Genomic DNA, 25,739 nt, shown 5'->3' on the forward strand with positions numbered 1-25,739 from the left:
CAGCGTTTACAAGATCTGTTCCTGTTTTTCTTCTTTCCTTTTATCCAGCTGCCAAAACACCTGTAATATACTCTTCTTTGTTTTATGAATTTCTTATGTTTTGTATCTGCTTTTCATTCACGTGTCTGTTCGTTTTGTTTTGTGGGACGACTTTTTTTTTTATAACAGTGTGTTGTGTTGTGAGAAGTCCACAACCCATTTTAAACTCAAGTTTACTGAGCAAATCTTGACTTTCTAGTCCTTCTAATCTATACAGATTACTGCTTAAGTCATTGTAATGTATACTGTTTAGAATATTATGAGCCAGAGAATATAATACATTTTAAGTGAAGGGGAAAGGTGAGTAGGGGAGGGCGGATGAAGAAAGAAGCTGGGAGGGGTTGGGGAAGGAGTAGGGAGGTGATGGACAGGTGAGTAAAAGGCATGAGAGGGTAAATACCCAGAATGAGGAATGGAGAAGGAGGGAGGTGAGAGTTATTACTGGAAGCTAGAGGAATCGATGCTCATGCCATCAGGCTGGAGGCTTCCCAGATGGAATATGAGGTGTGGCCATTTGACTGAGTTTGGCCTTAAGGCAGTACAGGAGGCCACGTTTCAATGTGCATGTGATACGTAAATCCGAATCTGAAGCTCATGCCAAAGTGCCTGTATGTTGCATTGCTTCTGTGCAGCATTCAAGCATCTCCACAAGAACCCCCAACCCTCATGTGTGTTTAATTTGAGGCTTGAACTGAAGATGCCTCTGCTGGGTCACTGAATATGGTACAAATTAAATTTGACCACAGAATAGCAGCATTTTACAAATACATCAAAGCTTAAAGTGCGCTTATTGTCAAAGTATGTATACTTTGTGCAACCTGAGATTTGACTCCTGACAGGCAGCCAGTAAATAAAGAAGTCAATTAGAACCTGTTAAAAAAGAAGGCCATCAAACACCTAATATTCAGGGAAAAGAAACAAGTTGTGCAAACAATAAAAATAAGCAAATAACTTTCAGAACTGAAGTTTATGGAAGTCAGTCTGCAGCTACGAAGCCATTCTCAGCCAATCCAGGAGCACATTTTTTGTAGGCCATAGCCTCAGTTCAGAGCAGTGACCAGTAAACCTCGTGAACAGCAAGCCGAACTCCGGCCCATCCCTCTCTTCTGGCTCCAGCACCTTGACCTTTTCGATCTGGCACAGTGCTTAAATCAGCCAAATGGCTCTTTGCTCTTGAACCCAGGCCCTGCTGCTCCAATACGTTCTTGAGCCTGGAATCTGCTGGTTCAGCCAGTTTTCAAACTTTCCAATCTGGCCCAGCGCTTAAATCAGTTAAACTTCGGCTTTTTCCTTGCTCTTGGGCCCGGGTCCCACTGCCTTGATTCTATCCCGCTTCAGCTCACTTAACTTTTGTTCTGCTGCTTCATATTGGGCCCAAGTCTGCTCCAGCAACAGCCAAACATTGGCTCATCCCCTGCTCTCTGTCCTGGGCCCTGTTGCCTCAATTTCACCCATACACGCCACGCTGCATCCAACTTACACCTTCAAAACTTCCCTTCACACTTCAAAAATGTCAGATAATGGTTCAAAAGCTCACCTCCAAAAGGGATGTTGCAGGCTGTTGATTGCAGAGACCTGAGAAAAAGTGTTTTTAATAGAGTAGTTCATAGTTTTATTTGTTGCCTTCAAGTTATCCCTGTGCTTCACCAGCAGCATCATAAACTGGCAAAGTCAAACCAAAATAAATTTATTATAAAAGTACATATGCTGTATGTCACCATATATTACTTGAGATTCATTTTCCTGCAGACATGTACATGAAAGTAAAGAAATAAAGTAGAATATATGTAAGATTATGCATAAAGACTGACAAAAATAATGTGCAAAAGATGACATTGTGCAAGTAAATGAATAAATTATATTGAGAGCATGAGTTGTGGAGTCCCTGAAAGTGAGCCTATAGCTTGTAGAATCAGTTTAGAGTTGAGTGAAGTATCCATCCTGTTTCAAGAGCCTGAAGTTTGAAGGATAATAACTGTTCCTGACTCTCCTTCTCGATGGCAGTTGTGAGAGGAGAGCATGGCCTGGACAGCGTGGGCATTCAGTGATGGAGGCTGCTTTGTTGTGGCAGTGCTCCTTGTAATTGGGTTCATTAACTATGTGGATGTAAGAATTGATATTCGAAACAAGTTTCCTAAATTACAAAAAAATCCTGTTATTAATACCCTGTAGTTCCCTTCTCTTTTATTATCTGGAAATGCAGAGTGACTCATTAGTGTATGTATGTCTTTTGCAGTACAAGTACACAATGTTTCAGCTATCTTGTGTTTATATTGTACTGCTAATGATTACATAATTTCTATATCTGTTACTAGGTACTACAGCGCTACGATATTGCAGATGTCGGGAGTCCAAGATGACAAACTAGCAATATGGTTGGCAGCAGTCACAGCAGGAACCAACTTCATTTTTGCAATGGCTGGAGTCTGGCTGGTTGAGAAAGCTGGACGCAGAAAGCTTACCCTATTTAGCCTTACAGGTTGGTAACTTAAATTCCTGGGTACTTGTATTAATGGTATTACAACCTCTTAGCTATATCTTAAAGCAGCATGGTAGTTAAAGCACTGCTTTACAGCACTAGCAATTATCGATGTGGGTTCCAATACCCACTGACATCTGCAAGGAGTTTGTATGTACTCACCTTGGCCGCGTGGGTTTTGTCTGGGTGCTCCAGTTCATGGCAACACTTGTGAGCTTGCTGATTTGATTTGATTTGATTTCACACAATTGACACATTTCACTGTATGTTTCTAAGTATGCTGACAAATAAAGCTGATTTCCACTTGACTCAAATTAAATCAGGAAAGTTGAGGCTCCCCTTAAAAATAACTGATTATTGAAATTTATTTTAGCAATTACTCTGATTTAGTGATTACTTAAAAGCTTTCTATTCAAGGCATTTCCTTTTAATAATGATGTAACGAAGACTCTGAGGTAAACACCTTTGAAGGCTGATATATATCAAATATGTCAGATAAATTAATTTGGGTGCTCTTCTGATTCATGATAGTACAATAAGAGAAACTGGAAGTTTGCTTGTTTGCATTGATGCTGGTGATCTTGGAAACTGCAGTGAAAGAAATACATGATTGTGCAAGTTGCAGTTCTGAGCTTCATAGTACAGATGCTTAAGAGAAATATTTCTATAAAAATGCAATCAAATACTTGGACATATTACCCAGATCTACAGTCGCCAAGGTGCAAGTGTGAAGCACCAAACCTTAAAAGAATATTGAAACTTGGTGCTGCATTTTGGTAAAGTGAAATAATTCCATTTGAGTGGCAACAGATTTGAGTGAATGTAGTTTACTTTGAAGTAGTACATGAGCTAATAACAGCCATGCAAACAAACAATCAATTTCCCAGCTGTTTCATTACATGGCTAGGTGTTTGACTTTTGTTCTGATGGTACCAGGGGTGTCACAGCTTGAGCCCTGAATTAATCAGAAGTTGGTGTAGCTTGTCAGTCCCAAAACATTTTAACAATGAATTCTACTAATACCAGTAATTCAGATTCAGATTATTGTTTAAAAATAATACTGTTATCATTAGTAATAAAAATAACTGCAAATCAGGAAATCTGAAGCAAACTAAACAATGCAAGCTGCTGGTTGTTCAGGCTTAGAGTACAGAGGTTATTCCACAGATGAAGTGACTGTGCAAGATATTAAGCCAAATTAATGTTGGGCTAAAAAGAAAATGTTGTGGGCTCTTCAGTGATTCCACCATTTTCTCTTTGGTGTTCTTCTTGTGTTTTGGAGAAGACTCGTAAACTCAGTCACTGATTACAAGCATTGTGTTCCTTCCACAAGCATTTTTTTCAGCCATTTTGTGTTTATAAGGAAAAATCATTAATTATTGTTGTTAGGAAATTATTTGTACATCTCGTTTAAGGGATGAACTTCTGATGCGGTAATATATTTTTTAATGAATTTTCCTTTAATTTTTTTTCAGGAACAGCAGTAAGCCTTGTGATTCTAGCAGTTGGATTTTTATTATCGGCTCTAACATCACCACCTGTAACTCTACACCCCAGAGACCCTTCTGGACGTAATGTCAGCTGTATTAATTATAAGTAAGTACTCTTTTTAGTGATAAGTTACAAGCTGTCATTGTCATGAAGTAGTCCATTATTGTTGGGTTGTGACTTTGTACAATGGCCTTAAGTGCAACAAACTTGTACTTGTTGAATTCTCATAAATCTGGTAAATCAGTTGAGATGGTGATTGGGCACAAAGATGGATTCAAGGATTAGCATTGATGGTGTGATGAATGAATGGCAGGTTTGAAGAGCCACATGGCTTTCTACTGTTTCTTGCGTTCTTAATGTCTACCTAGAGAGTGATGATGGAAATAGATAAAATTGAGGGGAAGCCTCAGGCCTGGTTTTAAAAAAATAAAGCTGAAATGAGTTTTTGCCATCATAAATTTATTTTCTTCCAGCAGTTCAAGCAGGAATAAGAACTGAAAACAGTACACTCATTTGTACTTCTATCAGAGAATTTCAAAGCTGCAAAAGAAATGGTTTAGACACCATATTAAATAACCTTAAGTTGCTCAAATCAGTATATGATTGAGTGACCAAGAGAGCTTGACAAGTATTGAGAAGAATCTCAAATATGTGCCCTCAAATAGGGGGATTTTTGAAATGCTCATTTAGAAAAGGTTCTATTTAATCACAATACTGATGATCGTGATGAAAATAATTATTACTTAAGATGGCTGAGCATATTGAAGCATCAGTATATCCTTGCCAACTGCGCTTGGGGCTGTCTTTTCTGAGGTTTCATGTTTTCTGATCATACAGACTTGATGAACTAAATGATTAACCTCTATGCTGGACTTCAAGTAAATCCATCAACCCACTCGTGTATTTATTTCCCTGTGACCTGTTGCCAACTGCCACCAACTACATCAGGGATAATTTGCAGAGATCAGTTAAGTTACCAAGCTGAGCATCTTGCGGATGTTGGAGGGAACCACAGCAATCATAGGGGAAATGTGTTACTGTGCCACCCTGGATCTCCTTGTGCTGCCCTTAGTTACATAGGACACTACGCAACTGGGATCATAGGCATACAGCATGGAAGTGGGTGGAATGGCCTAATTCTGCTCTAGTGTCTACGGTCAAATGCACCTTTTGGCCCAAGATATCCATGCCATTCATCAAGGATCATGTTATTTGCAAATACTTGGTTCACTGAGCTGTAGACTTCAATATTGTGAGAGTAGCTGAGTGTAGTACACTAATAGTCACAGGCTTCCAAACACTAGAAGTAACCTGTAATAGAGAGACTTTGGGTACAAGTACATAACCCCCCAGGAAGTGGCAACACAGAGGGTGAATGAGATGCTTGCATTAAGCAGATATGGGAATTGACTGCCAGAGTTGAGATGCCATGTTGCAGCTGTTTCAGACATTGATGGGATTGTACCTGGAAAATTGTGTGCAATACTTGTTGATACACTAGAGTAGTGGTCACCAACCTGACGATCGCGATCGACTGATTGACCTTTGAGACTTTCCCAGTAGATCCCGAAAAAAAAAGAAAGAAAAATAAATTCACAAATACTGTTGAGAAATTGTTTCCGGGTTGCAGGGTTTTAGTTCCGTTCTTTCTGCCCAGTGTGCATGCGTGTAGCTCCCCGCCACACACTACTCAGTGTACTTCAGTGGTCCCCAACCACCGGGCCGCGAGGAAACGATATGAGTCCACTGCACCTTTCCTCATTCCCTGTCATGCCCACTGTTGAAATTGAACGCACGCAAAGTCATTACCCTCGCGAGGTCATCAGTCACCTAAACGCAGTGACACCCTCATGCCAGGGATCACTGGTTGGTCTCGGGTAACCGGCCACCTTGTGCCGCCGGCAGGAAGTGCTGTTGCTACTGGTTTGGAGCACAGACAGATGGGTGCCACCTCTAAACCCGTTCAGCACATCGAATGTTCGTGGGGAACGTGGTGCTAAAATATTCGCAGATGACCTAATTCGGGTTTGGTAAGTAGCAGAGCAGGTACCGCGCTGCGATCTACTGAAACAAACTTTGTCAGCCCAACAAGGGGGTCGGGCACGCACGCGCACCCTGTCTCACTCCACGTTCAGTCGGTTGCTCTCTCTGGACTGTGACCGCCACGGCCCCAGCACGGGAACCTCCGGCCCTGACCTTGGCCTCTCACCACACCCACAACCAACTGGTCAAGGCGGCTGGCGGCGGGCAGGTGGGAGGCTGCAGTTCGGGCCCGGAGGCTGTCTAATGAGGCAATGAAGCCCTCAAAACTGTGTCGGTACTCTGAGTCCAAGTGCCCTGCACTTAAAGAGAAACCCGTTGAGCTTTTTGAGCGGAAAAAATGTGAGCAAGTGGGACAGCAGCTAAGTGCCAAGAGCCGTGAAAACTAAATTGCAGAATAGACTGGACATAAGGAACCTGCTTCGAGTATCGCTGTATTCCAGTTGTGTTTAACATCCCCCCACCCCACCATCCACATCAGCCGGTACGCAAGAATATTGTCAATATTAAACCAGTCCGCAGTGCAAAAAAGGGTGGGTACCTCTGGTATTTATACATTATTTCTACTTCCTGGTTGCGGGGTTTTACTTCCGGTCTTTTCTGCCCCAATGCACATGTGTGTAACTAATCGATCTGGGGTCGATCTTGCCTTTTACTAAGGCCAAGGTAGGGGATCTTGGGCTTAAAAGGGTTGGTGACCACTACACTAGAGAACGGATGTGATTAAGCAGGACAAGAGTCCAGGAAAGATTGGCAAGGATGTTGTGGGGAATGGGGGGGCTTGAATTATGAGAATAGACTGGATAGGCTGGGACTGTTTCCCCTGAATCAAGGGAGGGTGAGGGTGTAATGTTAGAGAGGTTAATAAAATCATAAGAGCATAGATAAGGTAATCATAGCCTTATTCCCAGATATAGTTGTCTAAAACAAAGGGGTATAGGTTTAAGGTGAGAGGGAAGATTTAAAGAACAACTGAAAGACATTTTTTTCCACTCAGAGGGTGGTAAGTTTACAGAACAAGCTGCCAGGGGAATGGTGGAGGCAGATATAAGAACATAAGACATAGGAGTGTTATGTACCAACAGCAATAGATATGAAATTTGAGTCGGGTTTTTATAAACAAACAACGGAATTTATTAACCTCTATTAAAAAACAGAAAAGTAAACAAACAACTAACTTAAACGGAAGTTAACAGTGTTATACGTTTATCGTTATCAAGCAGTCAAACTTAGAGATAATAGATCTTATTCAAACACAGTCTTAAAGTGGTAGTTTAAGAAGTCCATATGATTCATAGAGTAAGTGAGAGGAGAGACTTCCCAAACCCTTGATGAAGAGATTCTTGAAGAAAAGACAAAACTGTTGACACAGATCCCTGCCGAGAAATGCCTTTTCCGAAGAGATCCCGAAGAATAAGGTTTCTCAAAAGTGACTGACCTTTTGCCGGAGGTTGTCACCACACAACATCCGAGACCATGCAGGGGTTAACCAAAAGTGTATGCCACAATCCACGTCAATCATGTTCGAGACACACAGAACGCTGCTGATTTCTACCCAATTCTTTCGGTTTGTACAAAGCTGGCAATTCTTCTCTCCCGCTCCCCCTCCCCACCATTACATAACTACCAACTGTGACTACGCAACAAACTGCAGGGTCCCCTTTTATACCGGCTGGAACATGCCATCATGTGACATCACATCATCCCACTGTCATGAGACAATTACATCATGCTCACGAGACAGGTAACAGGAGCAGAATTAGGCCATTTGGCCTAATGGTCTGCTCTACCATTCAATCATGGCTGATCCTTTTATCCCCTCCTCAGCCTTCTCCCCATTACCTTTCATGCCATGGCCAAACAAGAACCTATCGATCTCCACCTTAAATACACCCAACAACCTGGCCTCCACATCTGCCTGTGATAACAAATTCCACAAGTTCACCACCCTCTGTCTAAGGAACTTTTTCCGCATTTCTGTTTTAAGTGGAAGCCCATCTATCCTGAGGCTGTGCCCTCTTGTCCTAGACTCCCCCACCATGGTAAATCTCCTTTCCACATCTACTCTGTCTAGGCCTTTCAACATCTGAAAAGTTTCAATGAGAACACTTCTCATCCTTCTGATTTCTGGCAAGTACAGCCCCAGAGTTATCAAACGTCCCTCATGTGAACCTCCTCTGAACCCTCTGCAGTGCCAGCACATCTTTTCATAGATGAGGAACCCAAAACTGTTCACAATACTCGTGGTGAGGCCTCACCATGCCTTATAAAACCTTAAGTATCACATCCCTGCTCTTATATTTTGGGCCTCTTGAAATGAGGACACTAAAAGCCAGAACAAATAGACTGAGGAACAGCTTCTACCCCAGAGCTGTGGCCTCCATCACACCACTCCCACAGAACAATGACTGAAACTGTGAGCACACACATGCACACACAAGGACTCAAATACTTGCACTAACGGCACTTTGCGCATTACTGTGATATTCTGGTGCTGCTGCAACTTAGCTATTTAATACTGTTTTTCTATTACTGTCTTGTTTTTATCTACTGCTTTATTTAATTGCTTGAGAGGAAGCCAAACAGTGTTTCATTGTATCTATGTATAGTGACAATAAAGATCATTCATTCATTCGTGAGTGATAACATTGCATTTTACTTCCTTACTGCCTCAACCTGCAAGTTGACCTTTAGGGTGTTTTGCACAAACACTCCCAAGTCCCTTTGCATCTCAGATATTTGGATTTTCTCCATTTAGAAAATAGTCCGCACATTTGTTTCTTCTACCAAAGTACGTGACCATGCATTTTCCAACATTACTACTTTTAAAATGCTTTTGGACAAATCCGTTTACAGTGTATCGTAAAAGTACTCAGCCTAGACCCTTTGTTACCGTAAATGAGTCATTTTTAGTAAATAGTTAATGGGTTTTTGAATTTTTCTTTTAATTTAGCAAGATGCACAATGTTTTGTAGATTAGCACAAAAAATCTTACCTCTATATATATTACAGGTTAGATAATGAGACTGTAAAATGTGATAATAGTTGTGGCAACTGAATACTTTTTCAAGGCACTGTATAGCAAACGTTTAAAGGGATATAGTCTAAGTGCAGGCAAGTTGCACTAACTCAGGAAGACACCTTGGTTGGTATTGATGAGTTGGGTCAAAGGGATGGGTTTTGATCAGAGTAACACGGACTCAATGATCACTCTCTATGTCCTGTTACTAAACCAGTTTTGTATCCAATGCACCAACTTTGAACTCTAACCTTTTGAACCGTTTCCCATGTGAGACTCCATCAAAGGCCTTACTAAAGTTGATGTAAACCACGTCAACCACACTACATATATTATTAATTTTTGGGGGGGAAATCACAAAATTGGTTAGACAGAATCTCCCATTAACAAAGCTATGCTGACAAACTCTGTTTTTGGCTTTTCCACGTGTAGACTCATTCTGCCTCGTGGAACATGTTCAAATAAATTCCCTATCACTGATATTAGACTTAGGATTGTTGTCATCTGGCTTATCCTTGATGTTCTTTTACGGTTTCTAAATAAAGGTTTCAGATTTTCTATTCCTCCAACCATCTGGCATGTTATTCATGATGAACAAAGATTTTTTTAAAATTAGTTTTTTTATACATTTTACAAATTAAAAAACCCCAAATCACAATGAGGAACATTAATACAGTGCAAAATTAAGCATACAATGACAATATGATACAAAGAAAGAGAATTTTTTAAAAAAAGCACCTAAATTGAAGACAAGTAAACTTAGTGTCCTCCCCAAGCCAAAAAAAAACTCCAGACCAACCACAACACAACATAGAGAATATAAATCAGGACAGTCAAACTCCCAGACTGTGAATACACTTAGCAACAGAGGATAATAAAGCCTACTACCAGAAAAAAAAGAAAAAAAAAAGAAAAAGGGAGCTGAAAGCAAGGGACTGAAAAGGAAAAAACCCTAGTCAAGAGGAAGGTTATGAAAGTACTCGATAAAAGGTCCCCAGACCTTATGGAACTTTAGGTCTGAATTAAGAACTGAATAATGAATTTTTTCGAGGTCCAAGCAGGCCATAATGTCGTTAAGCCATTGAGCATGGCGGGGCAACATCTCTCCATCTAAGGAGGATCAAGCGTCTAGCAAGGAGAGAGGCAAAGGATAATATTCGGCATTTGGTCGGACTCAGACGTAAATCTGTCTCGCCCCAGAAACCAAACAAAGCGATTAAGGGGTTTGGTTCTAGGTGCTGATTCAGAATATACGATAACGTAGTGAAGACATCTTTCCAAAATTTCTCCAAGCTAGGACAGAACCAGTACATATGAATGAGAGAGGCCTCGCCCCTCTTGCATTTATCACAGAGCGGACTAATGTCAGGGTAGAATCGAGATAGTTTAGATTTAGACATATGGGCTCTATGAACAATCTTAAACTGTAAAAGGCAATGGCGAGTACAAAGAGAGGTTGAGTTAATTTGAGAATTAACTTTTTGAGATTTGAGAATCGAGTCCCAGCTCTCATCAGATAAGGAGGTATTTAGATCCTGTTCCCATGCCATTTTAATTTTATCCACAGGGGCCCGTCGTAAGGCTGCTAATTATGAACAAAGATTTTAAAACTTTTGTCAGGGCCTAGCAAGCTCCTGCCTTGTCATCATAGCATCCTGGGAAAGGCCCTGGGGATTTATTTAACTTTGTCTGCTAAGGCATCTAGTACCTCCTTAATGATAATTTTTGGAATTTTTTCACTTCATTCCCAAACCTCTCCCTGTTGAAGTCATTTAACACTTCATTTATATCCTCTGGTTCTTTTTTTATGTTGAAGCCAACTCCTTCCATTAATACCTCTTGTCGTAAATGTACTTTAAGTCTTTCCTTGACAACTTGTGTCCTCTTTTCCCTCTACATTTCTTTAATTTTATTCTATTGTATTTAACATAGAAACATAGCAAACCTACAGCACAGTGCAGGCGCTTTGGTCCACAATGCTGTGCCAAACATGTACTTACTTTAGAAATTACCTAGGGTTACCCATAGCCTTCTATTTTTCTAAGCTCCATGTACCTATCCAAGAGTCTCTTAAATGACCCTATTGTATTTGCCTCCACATCCTTTGCCGGCAGCCCATTCCATGCACTCACCACTCTCTGCATGAAGCAACAAAGGTAGACCATTATCTACACTTGGTGTTTGCTGATTTTTGTTCATTTACAGTCAATCAAAAGAACACAGCAGCGATGAATTCTTCCATCAATACTTATTAGGAGCTAATACATAGTTTGTAATAGTATAGTGTTAGTGTTCTAATTTGTTCTGTATTTCATTTAAGTGAATAATTAATCAGTTAGAATACTTTTAAGTATTTCCGTGAAACTTTGACTAATTGGTACAGCCACTTAATTGGGCCAAAATATATTGGTCCTGATGTGTCCTAGTTAACCAGAATCCACTGTTCTTTCTATACTCTGGAAAGATCTCTCAAAACAGATCATGAGCTTTTTATACTCACAATCTTAACTCATGTTCCATATACCCAATGCAAAGTACTTTTATTCAAGCTTATTCTTTGTAATCTAATCTGCTACACTGCTTAGGCAACTGGTTGAAGCAGAAATTGTCAATATCGAAGCGTCAATCAGCGGCTAAAAGAAGTGGTTGAATGAGTTGTTTGCAAGGTGGACTTATGTGATTAGAACTTTTGTGTGTGAGTTGAGCTCAATCCAGCTATTTAAAAAAGTTAGGTAACAATTAAGCTAACCAAAGGAAAGTGGATATAGATATGTGCTATATTATCAATGTTAATTCAATATGAATGTCATATACAAACATGAATATTATTTAGCTCTGTGATGCAGTTATTGTTCCAAACTTGTTCTGGCACCAGTTTCTAATGTTCTTTCCACTGCATACTAGTTTCGTTGGTGCTACCTCTTGCACATTAGTTAGGTCAGCTTTGCTACCAATGACACCCTAGCCTCAAATTCACTTGAACTATTCATGACACTTCTCCCTCCTTTCTAGATCTTTGTCTCCATCTCGGGAGACAAACTATATACTGACAAGTACTATAAACTCACTGACTCCCACAGCTACTTAGACTACACCTCCTCCCATCCTGTCTGTTGTCAGAACACCATACCTTTCAGTTTGTCTCTTCTACATCTGTTTTCAAGATGAGGCTTTCCACTTGAGGACTTTTGAAATTCCTCATTTTGCAAGAAACGTGGTTTTCCCTCTGGTTGATGGTACTCTGGTCCACATATTCTCCGTCTCCCACACTTATGCTCTCACTCCACCTCCCACCAGGAAGAACAGAGGTAGGGTTCCCTTGGTCATTCCCTTTCACCCTACCAGCCTTTGCATCCAAGATATCATTGCTTTGTTATTTTTGCCAGCTGTATCTTGTTCCCACCACTGGTCACATCTTCACATTCCATTGCTTTCTGTAGGAAGCACTTTCCCCACCTACCCCTCCTTGCTGCTAGCACTTTTCCCTGCAAACGTAAGGAGTGTAACACCTATCCCAAAACCACCTCTCCCCACCATACTGGAACCTAATCATCCCGTTCAGGTGAGGCAGAGATTGACATGCACATGCTGCAACACTGCCTATTGTATTCAGTGCTCTCGATATAGCTACTGTACGTTGGTGAGACCGAAAACATTCTGGGCGGCCCACTTTCTTGACCATCTATCCACAGTTGCCAGTTGAACTCCTAGCTGCAAGCCCTGTCAGTTCCACTCCCTGTTCCCGTCTCGACCTGTCTATCCTCTACCAGGGTCAAGCTAAAGACTAGCTAGAGGAATATCACCTCGTATTCCACCATTCCACCTGGGTAGCCTACAACCCATTGGCACAAACATTGTATTCTCCAATTTCAGGTAACTCAGATTCATTTATTAGTTTCTCTGTCCTCCTGATCCATCCAAATCCCCTCTCACAGACCTTCATTTCCCACGCAATCCTGAATAAACCAGCTTTTACTTTCCCCTTATCATTCCATCTGCCTCTCACCCATTACCCCACCCCACCACCAGTCAAATGTGCTCAGCATCCCTCATTTGGTTCCACTTATCACCTTCATCAGATACCAACTGCAGCCTTTTGTCTCTGCTAATTACCTGCTAGCCTCTGCTGGTATCTCTATTACCCCCTTCCCCACCTGGATACATCTGCCCATTAACCCTCCTCAATTGGATCCCACTTATCACATCCTCACCTTTTTATTACTCACTTTTTATCATCTTCTCTCTACACTTTACTTCTGCTGCAGGGTCCCAATCCAAAACATTGACTGTCCATTTGCTTCTACAGATGTTACCTGACCCACTGAGTTTTGCCAGTAGTTTGTATTTTTTGCACAAACACCATACTTGCTAAGTTTCTTATAAAGGGAATAGTGAGTGTTTTTTAAAGAAGTCCACCACAGAAAAAGGAGTTAACAAAGTATAAATGAAATACTTCCGATTATTGACATAAGAAATTCACTTTCACTGTGTCTTCTAGGATGGTGGAATTTCATTGGCATGTAGATTGGAAATGATTAACTTTTTCAATATGTGTTAATAAAATTAACACAGACAAATAATTCTGTATGCAACTTCCTGAATAACTTGAATTATGCCAGCCCTTTTTGGCATCCATGGCACTCTTTGCTTATTGGGTTACATAACATGAGAGATGCTCCTCTGAATTTGATCGTGATTTTCTTTGACATCTATCCAGATGTTATCCAGATGTAGAGATCATTCATTAACAATTGTAAAGTAAAAATAGAACAAGAGACAAATTTGTAGAGGAAGATGAGAATCACACTTTAGAGAAATTTTGATCCCATTAATAACTTCCAAAATTTTCAGCAATGATTAAAATATGAACATTGGTCTGATTTATTTTCTCCCATTATCAGACCTCACTTATTGATAACCATGGATTTTTCAGTAGAAGTGTTGATGAAACTATTAAATTGCTTAAGTGTAAAGTGGACAGAAGTTTGAAACAATCGTGACTATGCAGTTAAATGCAGAAATCAGGAAGTTGCAAAGTTGATGTTCCTTCCCCAAGCCACAGAGACAGGATTAGCTGAGTGATCAGATTCTTATTAAAGAATTGACTTGAAGTCATTATAAATCCATAAGTCAGGAATGGAGATTGTTGAAAAGGCAGATTCAAGGGTAGGGCCAGAGAATAGAGAGATCTGGAGATTGGAATGAATATTTTCTACACAGCTGAACACCTCCATTAACATTGCACAGGGAGCTAGACCAAGAGAAGAGATGGTAGTTAATTGGTATTTGAACTCACAGACTTTATTGTGAGAAAACAGGGCCAGCCAGAAATCAAATATTCCCAGCTATCCAGCAATTAATCTACAGGATTTTTCACCACAAATAGTCAGATAGGCAAATCATACCAACATAGTACTGACTGTTTGGCTTAGATAGTGAGGTTACAGGAAAGTGTAGATGTAGCCACTTCCTGAACTGTCATTGCAATTGTTGTTGAGCTGAGCACCACCCTCCAGTGTGCCTGAATACCAAGCCTTTTGCATAATCATTCAGATTATTGTAAATTTGATTTGATAACAAATCAGGTGAAGAGAAAGAAAATATGCCAAAATAAAAAAAATGTTTTTTTTTAAAAAAAGTATTCACTGAGTTTTGGAAAATTGAGAATCCACATTTGTTTCAGATGCCAGATGTAATTTCACAATAATTAAGACTTGTCAGAGAGGGCCTCAGGGTGGCTGCGGCTCAAGAGAGGGGAGCCATGGAGTCATGTGTAGCTAGCCATCTGGACACAAGCTGGGGTCTGATCAGCCCCCACTGGGTCACCTGGAGAAGGGTGTATGATGTTGAAAACACCCGATGATTCCAGGAACATCACTGATGATGTGTCCAGAAGCATCAGTAGATGTATGCACACAGCAGTCTTGTTGGATTTCCATACTATTACAGTGCTATTGATTTTTTAGTAATAGATTGTATTATATTTCCTACTGACATCAGGTTAGCAGGTCTGCCCATTGTAGTATACAATACGTTACACCAGTTGTATCATCTTCAAAATATCTGGATAAATGGTGAGGTATACGGTGTCCATACTAAGGGTGGTTCACAAAACACTGTGCTATGGATATTTGTTCTTGCAATAAAACCATCTCACCTGTTACATCACAAAAGACCTGACATCATTCAATTATCTTTCTTCTTGCAAGATATCTTTGCATTTCTGTGGAACTATTGTCATTGTATATTATGCAAGATAACTGATTTCTGTCTGCAAGTGTTTTGAAGTTCTGTCATCTCAGCATGAAATGCAAGCATATTCTAACTCCATTTCAAATGATATTGAACATGGGAAAAAGTTCAATATGGAGGATGATATCCATGCCATGGTGTACTTAATGAAAATGCTTGAGGAAGCATTCTCATTTTCTTCTCAGTGCCTTTCCTCTTAAATGCTGACCTATATTACATTTTGTGTAGGCCTTGCTTTAGAGTGCTTCTGAAATCTCACTGTAATCAATAAAAAGAAAATTGCCCATGTAGGATACAGATCAAACTAAAATATTATCAGACAAATTAATTTTCCTATCTTATGCTTTACATTAAAAGTGTTAACAATAGCTTAACAGATTTTCTAATTTGGAAGTGTTGTTATTAATATGTTAATATGAAATTTAACCTGATTGAACAGGCAAGTCTCATTCTGTTCTGTATGGCATTGCAGTGACAATGGATTGAGACTGCATTTACCTGATTGTTGTGGTGCTTCTGCTGTCACTGATCATACTTAGTGATGTTATAAACTGCAACTTCTAGGTGAAAGAATAAAAAAAGTGATAAATGCTTACTTCAAAATGGAAGTAATAGACTGTAAGAACATGATATTGTAAAAAATACATTTCTGTTCAAGCTGGTGCCAAGTCATATATCATTCATAAGCTTAAAAATAGAGTTTGAAGTGTGATTCATGAACTATAAAATGACTTAAATTGCAATGCCATAAACATAATAGCGTAAACTATTTTTATTACGATAGTGATACACTGTGGAGTGGGTCCTTTTGGCTCATTGAGCCACACTGCCCAGCAAATCCCCCAATTTAATGCTAACCTAATTACAGGACTAATTACAATGAGGAAATAACCTACTAACCGGTAGGTATTTGGACTGTGGGAGGAAACCGGAGCACCTGGAGGAAACGCAAGCGGAGAAAATACAAACTCCTTACAGGCATATGGGAACAATTTCACTTTAATTCTTTCTGAGATATTGTAAATCAAATATACTTAAACATACATATGTTTTCTTCAGAAATTACCAAACTTTATACTGATTTCTTTTACTTCTAGATTTTGTGACAGTTGTATCTTGGATCCAAACTGTGGCTTCTGTTTTAAAATGCAACATTCTAATGTAACAGCATCATCCTGTGTTCCTGTGAGCAACAAATCTGATACCAATGCTGCCTGGGGCAGGTACAAGACTCAAGTTGTGTATTTTTAATCTTTATGAATGCAGATAAAGCCGATTGAAGGAGAAGCTAGATTGTATATTGGGAGAAAAGAAAAGGTAGTATTGTACCTGAGTCAAAAGTGGTGTTTGACAAAGAATATACATCCAAAAATATGAATCTGCAACCCTTTGTGTTACTTTGCTGTCTGTCCAAAATTGGCCAGAATATGTGTGTGCTATTTTCAAATCTTTAAACATCAGCTTAAAGTAGCAAAACCGGGACAAGTGTAAAATAATGCTATTTTAAATTAAGTTGTCTCCTGGAAAAAAAAATTGCTTGCTTCAAATATGATGGGAGAGTCTAAGACCAGCGGTCACAGCCTCAGAATAGAGGGGTGTCCTTCTAGAATGGCGATGAGGAGGTATTTCTTCAGCTAAAGAGTGGTGATTCTGTGGAAGTTGTTGCCACAGGAGGGAGAAGGCAGGAGATTGGGGCTGAGCGGAGAATCGGCTTAACCAGGATGATATGATGTAGCAGACCAAATGGCCTAATTCTGCTCCTGTACCTTGTGGTCAAACTGATGGCTTTTCAAAGGATTGCAAGTGTGCATTAGTGATAAACTGCAATTAAAATACCACCTATCAAAATAGTTCTAATGTGGCTCGATCTAAAGAACTGAAATCTCTGAATATCATTGTAGTCAAGCACTGTTAAATACTGAACATTTAAATAATTTTTATTTAATCCACATGGAATCAGATATACTAGCACTGACTTACTGTTTATGAGCATGAACTTGTTTTGCGGCAGTACTGTGTAAATACATAAAATACAAAAATAAATAAGTAGTGCCTAAAACAAGAATAATGGGGTCAAACCTTTTGACAGGATTTCGAGAAATTGTCTGTTTTAAAATATACTTGGTCAATAGAAGCAGCAGCTTTTGCCAGCTCAGTTTTTGTCATGGCACTTAATTCATATATAAATATGCATAGAAGGTTGAACAGAGAAGTAGTGGTATACATTTTTATTGGTAGAACCTGAAATATTAACAATCATTTGTGCCAAAACAGTTAAGAAATCACTGTCTTCCATTTAATTTACAACTTGCCGGGTTTAGAAGAGAAGTCATGTTCCATGATAGGATGGAATCAGAATCCTATTTCTTGTTGCTGAGATGACATGAGATTTTTTGTTTTGCAGTAGTAGTGCAATACAAAAACATAAAATTACAAAACATTGTAAAAAAAAATGGTAATGAGATAGTGTTGATGGACCATTCAGAGGTCTCATAGCAGAGGAGAAGAAACTGTTCCTAAAACATTTGAGTGTGGATGTTCAGGCTCCCGTACCCAATCCCTGATGTTAATAATGAGATGATGCTTGTCCCAGATGCTGAGGGCGCTTACTGGTGGATACTGCCTTCCTGAGCCACCGCTTCTTGAAGATATCCTTGATTGTGGGGGAGGTTGTGCCAGTGAGGGAGCTATCTAAGTCCAGTATCCTCTGCAGCCTCTTGTGCATTGAAGCCTCCATACCAGACTGGAATGCAACCAGTCAGAATGCTCTTCACTGTACATCCATAGAAATGTATGTCTTGCAATAGTATTGAATAAAATGTATTGAGGAACAAATTCAAGCATCCAAATATCAAATAAGAACTCGTACAAGTGTGTGTTAGTAGAATAATGCACAACAGTTTACTGTCTTGGTATATCAGTTATACCAGAATTTATAACAAGTTTCTTTCTATTCACTGATGGTGTTTGATCAGCTGAGTTAAGCAGTTTTTTTTTTACAATTAGAAGTTTTCTGCCTTTACTCACCTTTCGTACAAAGTTCAAAATCTCCATCACCATCTGGGTGAAATGAAAATTTCTTCATTTCCTCTTCAATCTTTGAACAAGTTGGTTTGAATCCTTGTCCCCCCCATAACTTTATTTTGTATGTCTCAGATATTTATCGACAAAACCATCTTTCCTCATATGTTGTTTTTACAGTCCTGTGGCCTAAGTAGTGTTCTGCAAAGCCTTAACTTGCATCCCTGCTCTTATTTTCTATGCCTCATTTAATAAAGTAAGGCCCCTTTGTCTGCCTTCTTAACCACTCTGTTGACCTTTAGGAATTAATGAACAAACACTTCAGCTCTGTTCCTGCAGACCTTTTTGTGTCGTCCTACTCATTGTGTAGTTGCTTACTTTATTACATCGCCTGTCAGATCTCACATGTTAAGTTTTCCCAATTCCTTATCCATTAATTTCTTCCTTATTTCTAAACTTTTCAATTCGTGGTCAGCCTCAATACTCATTTTTGTAACATCAGATATCTTTTTCATGCTCCTTCATCTTTTCTAACTCTAAATCATTCATCATCATGAGACTAAGTGTTGAGCCTTGTGTGAATCCCACCGTGGAACAATTTTCTTGCATTAATGTTTCGTAATTTCATGCTGTAAAGAAAGCAAAAATCAGTGTAGGAGTATTACTTGACAACATCTGCCACTAAGCCACAAAAAGCAATACAAAGGCTTCAAATTTGCTTTACAAGTGGACAATAGGCTTAGGTTCTCATTTCATCCTTCTGATTATGGACTTGGTGATGAAGTTCATCAATTTAAAATAACCACCTAAGCAGCTTAGGAGAAAGATGAGGAAACAATTTATTGGGCATGTTTAGAGCAGACAGAATTCGGCCATTGCATTATTGTTGATGGAAGAAAAGGAGAATGGTCCCTTATATACCCTATAATAAAAAGCTTACATTAATAAACATTCTCAAAAAGAATATTTTCACACAATGCTAATTAGCTGAGGTAAGTTACTTCTCTGTGAATCTTCTTGTACTGGGTTGTCCATTTCCCTGGTCAGTCTCAGCTGATGCAGTCATTTGAAATTGCTTCTGATTTAAATTTTCTTAAACTTAAATACTTGAATAGGTTTATACTCATAACATTGTTCTTCAACAAGGAGTATTTTCAAGATGTTATTTTGCCATTTATATTACATTACAGTATCACTTGCAATAATCTTCATTGTCCCTTACAGATGCAGTAATGAGTCTGAGTTTAAGAAAGAAGGAGTATCTTGGGCATTCAACTTCTGCCCCACAAAATATTCCTGGACAGCGTTACTGGGTCTTATCTTGTATCTTGTTTTTTTTGCACCAGGTATGAAACTTTTCTCTTGTTACTCATGTGGTCATATATTTTGTTATAAAGAACATTTAACAGTACTGCACAGTACAGACTTTCTCAGCCTTCTCTCCTACATAAACAAATCCTTGATAAAAGCAGTAAAGCTCATTTTTACCACTACATATCTAGTTTCTAAAACTAATTTTTAGTGTAAGGAAAAATGTTCTAGGTACAGATGTGTGCTATACAACTTAACAAACATCCAGATCCAGCATTTCTTCCTTGGCCATTTCTGCTGGCTGTAATAATGCCACATCATCTTCTGCCCACTTTCCTCTGCCTTCTGCAAGGACCATTTCCTCCATGTCTCCCTCATCTACTCATCTCTCTCCTCCTATCTTCCCATTATCTCTCACCCCACAGTCCAGCGGTCCCTCCAGATTCCTGTCTCACCACTGCTATTTACTTATTTAAAAATATAACACAGAACAGGCCTTTTTGGCCCAATGAGCCACATACCCCAGCATCTCACCTATTTAACCCTAGCCTAATCATAGGACAATTTACAATGACCAACTAACCTAGTAGGCAGTACATCTTTGGACTGTGGAAGGTGTTACATGTCAACGTTGCTTGTATTAACTGTAAGTGTCATTTAGGGGCGCCTGGATAGGGTGTAGGGGATGGTGTCATAACAAACGAGTGAAGGCTTTTTCGATTGAATTCAGGAGGTTTCTGAAAATTTCTGCAGCTAAGCGATGCAACGGACTGTGAGCTACCAGCAAGAGAGTGAGGGGAGTTGAGTTAGTTGAAGAGTTCGCTACAGCAGTGGGCGTTCCCAATTTTTCTCTGTGTCCGGAAGATTGTGATAATTTGCGGCACACAGTGCATATTGGATACGTGACTGTCACTTTGTATGATCCATACTCGGATTTCTGGAGTATTCTGTGGCGACCACATTTTGTTAATCCATACATGGATTCGGGTGTGTTATGTAGCGACCATTGGTGTTAAGGAATATTCCGTGACTGTCACCTTGTGATATCCCTATGTGGATTTTGGAACTTGAGCATCACTTTGTTATCCCTGCATGGACTCTAGTATTTAAGTGACGACCACTCAACTTCTGGAATCTTCTGTGACCGTCATCTCATTACACAGTGTGTTACGTGACAATCACTTGTTCTCTGGAATTTTCCCTGACGGTCAGCTTGTGTCATCTTAATGTGGATTTATGAACCCTTCCTCACAGACACCTGTACCTGTTCCTATGGATTCCAGAACCTTCTGGATTACCATCCTAGGACTCTGTTTGAGTAAGACTTGGGAGGAACTGTTTTCAGACCTCCACAGTTTGTGAGCTAAGATGCAGTGCACTGTTAATTTTTGGTTAGGGGAGCAATTGTTTTAATTGTCTATATTTTGGGTAGGTATTAAAAATATATTTGTTTAACATTAAAATCTGTGTCTGTGGTCTATGGCTGCTGGCAAAGGAAACTGGTACACCCTAAGGAAACTCACACAGACACGGGGAGGATGTACAAACTCCTTACAGAAGATGCTGGAATTGAACTCTAAGCTCTGACACCGCAAGCTGCTATAGTGTCATGCTAACTGCTACACTACTGTGGTGCCCAGGTTCTGTCTAAGCTGCCCATCTCCCACCTCAACTCTGTCCTTATGAAGGATTTTTACCTGAAATGTCAACAATTTCTTCACCTCCACAGATGCTGGTCTGCCTGCTGAGCTCCCCCAGTGATTTTTACTCTAGATTCCACCACTTGTAGTCTCTTGTTTCTCTCTCTAATGGATCCATATTTTGTAATTCACTACAAAGAATGATGCTTGGTGTTCATCTTACTGACAACCACCGCAGTTTTTGCAAGCATATTAACCATGTGATCCAACATTGTTCTTGGTGTGGTACCAATAAAATCTGAGCATATACATGTAAACATAATTCTCCCAATTACTTTGAAGAATCCTCACGCAGGCACAGTGTCAAAATTAGAAAATACACAAATGGAAAATACACAAAGAAACAGAATGAAATGGAGAAATACTGCTGCAATTCAAAAGTAGGGAAAAGAGGCAGAGGAAAATACTGTGACTTTTAGATTTCCAATACGAGTGCCTGTAATTTCAAGATAAAATTTAAAACTGGAGAAATTATTTGACAGTAATTAAGCCATCACATTCTTAGCTTTCTAATGGGACCTTTCAACCCATTATTCAGCATGTGCTGAATTCAATGTTCACAGACATTGAATATATATATCATTAAGGACAATCACAATGAACTGTTTGAAACATTGTATCTTTCACAGCAGCCTTTGTACTTCCGTGTTTAACTGCACATCTGTGTTCTAGAATTGCAGTCAGATATGAAAACTGAGTTTTGATGGCCTCAGTTAATCCTATGCCAGATTTTATACCAAAGGGGCTTCATTCTGAGATGAGGTGCTCCTCTGTGGCATTCTGCCATGGAGCCCAGCTTCATTGTTATATTATTACACATACAATTTTCATTCTATGGGATTAGCTCTAACTTAATTTTGTACCTTTTTTAGGAATGGGTTCTATGCCTTGGACAGTAAATTCTGAAATATATCCCATGTGGGCAAGAAGTACAGGGAATGCAATGGCTTCTGGAGTCAACTGGATTTTCAATGTCCTTGTATCGGTGACATTTTTGCATTTGGCAGAGTATCTCACATATTATGGTAGGAGATTAATTTCACTTTACTAAATGTTCTTTAATATATTATATACTAACAGATAATTGTAAAATGTTGGCTCCCACTGGCTCAATTTCATGTCTAAAAGTACTTGCTATACAATATACAACACATAGTTCTCAACAAAACCATTCTAGATTATTTGAAGGGATGTATTTGGAATACTTAATGAATATTCAGCACCAACTGAATAAAAAATAATAGGTGATCATTTTGTAGAGAAGAAAGTTTTCAAGGATCTGAAATTCAACTGTATTTTCAATACTAAACATTCTTATATTGTTGTGTCACCACTGGTATTTTGTCTCAAATTTATTTTTGAGAATTCAATAGAATACACTTAAGAGCTAGGATGCAATGTACTGTATGATTATACAGTGTGTTTGACACTACTGCCTGGCAATAAATTTCTTGATAAGTAAATTCTGATGGATCTCTTAATTCAGAATTTAAGGTAATTCCGACTATTTAATCAATTGATCAGCTTGCGTAGTGAAAGGAAAACAATTTTTAAAGTATTATATACTGCTGTAAAGTTTTAATCACAAAGCTTTTGTTTCTATCCAATTTGTATTATTATAATTGGCAGTCCTAATTAATTTTTTTCTTCTTTTTCAGCAATGATAACATTTTTATTTGTGCCACCATCACTGCTAATAATCAATGTAAAACTTTATTCCTTAAAAATGTTTAAGGTATATTTGTAGGTGCAATGTCAATTTAATGTACTTAAGGATTTACTTGTGCTTCAAGTTTGACATATTTATCCATCTCCTAATTTTCAAACATGTTTATTTGTATCAACAAAATTTTGACCTTTTTGTAACTGAATTATATAATCATACCCATCTGGTTAGAGATTAGGAATAGTAAAGGGAAAAAATCACTGATCTGAGCTGTTTGTCGGCCACTGAATAATAACATCACAGTGGCACAGGCAATAAACAGAGAAATATCTGAGGCATGTAAAAATGGAACAGCAATTATCATGGGGGACTTTAACTTGCAGATAGATTGGGTGAATCAAGTTGGTTGAGGCAGTCTTGAGGAGGACTTCATAGAATGCATCCGTGATGGCTTTCTTGAACAGCATGTTGCTGAACCTACAAGGGAACGTGCTATCTTAGATCTGGTCCTGTGTAATAACACAGGTAAAATTGGTGATCTTGTAGTTAGGAATCCTCTTGGAAAGAATGATCACAGTATGAATGAATTTCTTATACAAAAGGAGAATGCAATAGTTCAATCTAAAATCAGTGTGTTATGCCTGAACAATAGACAAATAGGTGCAGGAGTAGGCCATTTGGCCCTTTGAGCCAGCCCCACCATTCAATGTGATCATGGCTGATTATCCACAATCAGTACCCCATTCCTGCCTTCTCCCCATATCCCTTGACTCCACTATCTTTAAGGGCTCTAACTCTTTCTTGAAAGCATCCAGAGAATTGGCCTCCATTGCCTCCTGAGGCAGAGCATTCCATAGATCCATAACTCTCTGGGTGAAAAAGTTTTTCCTGAACTCTGTTCTAAATGGCCTACCCCTTATTCTTAAACTGTGGCCTCTGGTTCTGGACTCCCCCAACATCAGGAATATTTTTCCTGCCTCTAGCGTGTCTAATCCCTTAATAATCCTATATGTTTCAATCAGATCCCCTCTCATCCTTCTAAATTCCAGTGTATACAAGCCCAGTTGCTCCAATCTTATCAGGGCCCTGTACAACTGCAGAAGGACCTCTTTGCTCCTGTACTCAACTCCCCTTGTTATGAAAGCCAACATGCCATTAGCTTTCTCCACTGCCTGCTGTACCTACATGCTTACTTTCAGTGACTGATGAACAAGGACACCTAGATCTTGTACTTCTCCTTTTCCTAACTTGACACCATTCAGATAGTAATCTGCCTTCCTGTTCTTGCTACCAAAGTGGATAACGTCACATTTATCCACATTAAACTGCATCTGCCCACTCACCCAACCTGTCCAAGTCACCCTGCATTCTCCTAAAATCCTCCTCATATTTCACACAACTACCCAGCTTTGTGTCATCTGAAAATTGGCTAATGTTACTTTTAATCCCTTCATCTAAATCATTAATGTATATTGTAAATAGCTGTGGTCCCAGCACCGAGCCTTGCGGTACCCCACTAATCACTGCCTGCTGTACTGAAAAGGACCCGTTAATCCCTACTCTTTGTTTCCTGTCTGCCAACCAATTTTCTATCCATGTGAGTACCCTACCCCCAATACCACGTGCTTTAATTTTGCCCACTAATCTCCTATGTGGGACCTTATCAAAGGCTTTATGAAAGTCCAGGTACACCCTGGCTCTCCCTTGTCCATTTTCATAGTAACATCCTCAAAAAAATCCCATAAGATTAGTCAAGCATGATTTCCCCTTCATAAATCCATGCTGACTCAGACCGATCCTGTTACTGCTATCCAAATGTGCCATTATTTCATCTTTTATAATTGACTCCAGCATCTTCCCCACCACTGATGTCAGGCTAACTGGTCTATAATTCCCTGTTTTCTCTCTCCCTCCTTTCTTAAAAAGTGGGATAACATTAGCTAACCTCCAATCCCCAGGAACTAATCCTGAATCTATAGAACATTGGAAAATGATTACCAATGCTTCCACGATTTCTACAGCCACCTCAAGTACCCTGGGATGCATACCATCAGGCCCTGGGGATTTATCGGCCTTCAGTCCCATCAGTCTACCTGACACCATTTTCTGCCTAATGTGAATTTCCTTCAGTTCCTCCGTTACCCTAGGGCCTCTGACCACTATTACATCTGGGAATAGAAATGACAGTGAGATGAGGAAGGAATTGGCTAGTGTAGACTGGGAACACAAGCTATATGGTGGGACAGTTGAGGAACAGTAGACTACTTTCAAAAGTATATTCCAGTTAAAAGCAAGAACAGTAAGGGTGAGGAGAGCTAGCCCTGTATAACAAAGGAAATAAAAGAAGGCATTGAACTCATGTTCATGCAAACAAACTTGCTAAGACTAGTGGGAAACTGAAAGATTGGGAAAACTTTAAGTGAGCAGTAAAGAAAGGGAAGATTATGAAAATAAGTTAACACAAAATATTAAAAATAGACAAGATTTTATAATTGAATAAAGCAAAAAAGGGTGGCTAAAGTGAATGCAAGTCCCTTGGAGGGCGAGAAGGTGGAATTGATATTGGGTAATGAGGAGGTTTTGACTAACTTTTGAGAGCCCTGGTCTTCATAGTGGAGGACACACCTAGCATGCCAAAGAGAGATGTTATGGATGCAATGGAAGGTGAGGACCTCGATATACAATAGCAGTCACTAAAGAGTTAGTGCTGAGCAAACCTGT

General features: G+C 39.4%; 1 protein-coding gene across 5 annotated transcripts in view; it reads left to right on the plus strand.

Moving 5' to 3' along the window:
- Positions 1-25,739, plus strand: part of LOC132403828 (proton myo-inositol cotransporter-like) — a 207,505-nt gene that overhangs the window by 117,808 nt on the left and 63,958 nt on the right. For all 5 annotated transcript variants that reach the window (XM_059987547.1, XM_059987542.1, XM_059987543.1 and 2 more), the window contains 5 exons: positions 2,355-2,518; positions 3,994-4,114; positions 16,418-16,543; positions 19,566-19,687; positions 22,225-22,377. In XM_059987547.1, coding sequence (XP_059843530.1) covers positions 2,355-2,518; positions 3,994-4,114; positions 16,418-16,543; positions 19,566-19,687; positions 22,225-22,377 — 686 coding nt within the window. The remainder of the gene's footprint in view (positions 1-2,354; positions 2,519-3,993; positions 4,115-16,417; positions 16,544-19,565; positions 19,688-22,224; positions 22,378-25,739) is intronic.

This window comes from Hypanus sabinus, chromosome 13, assembly GCF_030144855.1.
Source record: "Hypanus sabinus isolate sHypSab1 chromosome 13, sHypSab1.hap1, whole genome shotgun sequence".
Classification (NCBI taxonomy): domain Eukaryota; kingdom Metazoa; phylum Chordata; class Chondrichthyes; order Myliobatiformes; family Dasyatidae; genus Hypanus; species Hypanus sabinus.